General features: G+C 48.9%; 1 protein-coding gene across 1 annotated transcript; it reads right to left on the bottom strand.

Annotated features, from left to right (window-relative positions):
- Positions 1-301: 301 nt before the first annotated feature.
- On the bottom strand, positions 302-1,205 carry H257_19142 (hypothetical protein; the record flags this gene model as incomplete). The annotated part of the gene is made up of 2 exons (XM_009848290.1): positions 302-314; positions 817-1,205. 2 exons carry the CDS (start codon positions 1,203-1,205, stop codon positions 302-304), a joined length of 402 nt encoding a protein of 133 aa, XP_009846592.1.
- Between the last annotated feature and the right edge of the window lie 77 nt (positions 1,206-1,282).

Genomic DNA, 1,282 nt, shown 5'->3' with positions numbered 1-1,282 from the left:
CCAAATCGACAACCACCAACGGTTTTCACTCTACTTTGTTCACTAGAAGTGTATTTGATGGCATGGTCACTCTACTTTGTTCACTAGAAATGTATTTGATGGCATGGTGATGACATGCGCAGCGCTTGTGATCAGCACTGCGCTTGTCACTACCTCGCCATCAAATACACTTCTAAGTTGTGTGAAAACGGATTATGATGTGTGGCAGTGATAGTTGATTGTACCATTTGATGCTGGGGTCCCATCAGCGTGCAAGGAAGCGTTGGGGGATGGCTGATGCTAAGACGAACAACCAATTCACTCATTCCCCCATGCTACGTGCATACAGACAACGAGGGAATTTAAGGCTCATCTGAAATCGAAGTAGAACTCAATTCTCGCGACATGATTGGGTAAAGAACTACGAAATACGAAGAATATTCCGACCAATCAAGATGTGTTGAAGTTCATATTATGAATTCGCAGGATTAGGGTGAGCAGCGTCAGAAGTGTGTGCAGATAAGCCATTCGCACTTGGCTTTTGAACGCCACAAAGTGAAAAATATTGTGCGGCGACTGCAGACGCTCCAACGCCACCACGATCTGCTTGCACAACGGCGGTGGGATCGACACTTGCTGCAAAATCGTTCCTATTAGTGTTTGGGCGCTCAATCGAATGACAATCGAGATACGACCAATCAAAACCCAAGTCAAGAATCAAGTAGCCAATCAAATCCACTATTCGACCAAATATCCCATCGAAGTGGTGTACGAATTAAATTTTTGTGAAAATTCGCTATCAACTTCGAAAACTCGAGTGGTTTGTCGAATCTATACTGAATCACGATGCACCCCATCACTTGATCGGTGCGGGTGCTCTCAAGGTCCGAAAGGACCTTCTTCGCTCGGCAGGCTTGCTGGTGGGTGTATCCGTTTCGATGGTAGAACTCCTGCAGCAGCTTGAGGAGGTGGTCGTATCCACGGCCAGTCTTTTGGCGTTCCATGTACTGCGTGACCCATTCCTGGGTCTGGCGAGCGTCCATGAATGCCAGAAGTCCGACAGGCTGCGGCAGTATGGTTGGGCGGCCAGCACCAGGCAAGTTCGTCGTTTTCTTGTTCCCTTTGTAGGCCAAGAGCTGATCCTCCACACGCTGCCAGTTGCGCACAGTTCGGCTTGGAACAGAGAGCTCGGCCGCGACTTGTCGGTACGGCATGGATCGAAGCATCTCGATTGCACGCAGCTTAAGCGCAATCGGATAGGTGTGCCTGCGCTCAGGATTGGAAGCACTACTAGTAGGAGAAG

Source organism: Aphanomyces astaci (assembly GCF_000520075.1).
Source record: "Aphanomyces astaci strain APO3 unplaced genomic scaffold supercont1.371, whole genome shotgun sequence".
NCBI lineage: Eukaryota > Oomycota > Saprolegniomycetes > Saprolegniales > Verrucalvaceae > Aphanomyces > Aphanomyces astaci.
This window is presented reverse-complemented; position numbering and strand designations above follow the sequence as displayed.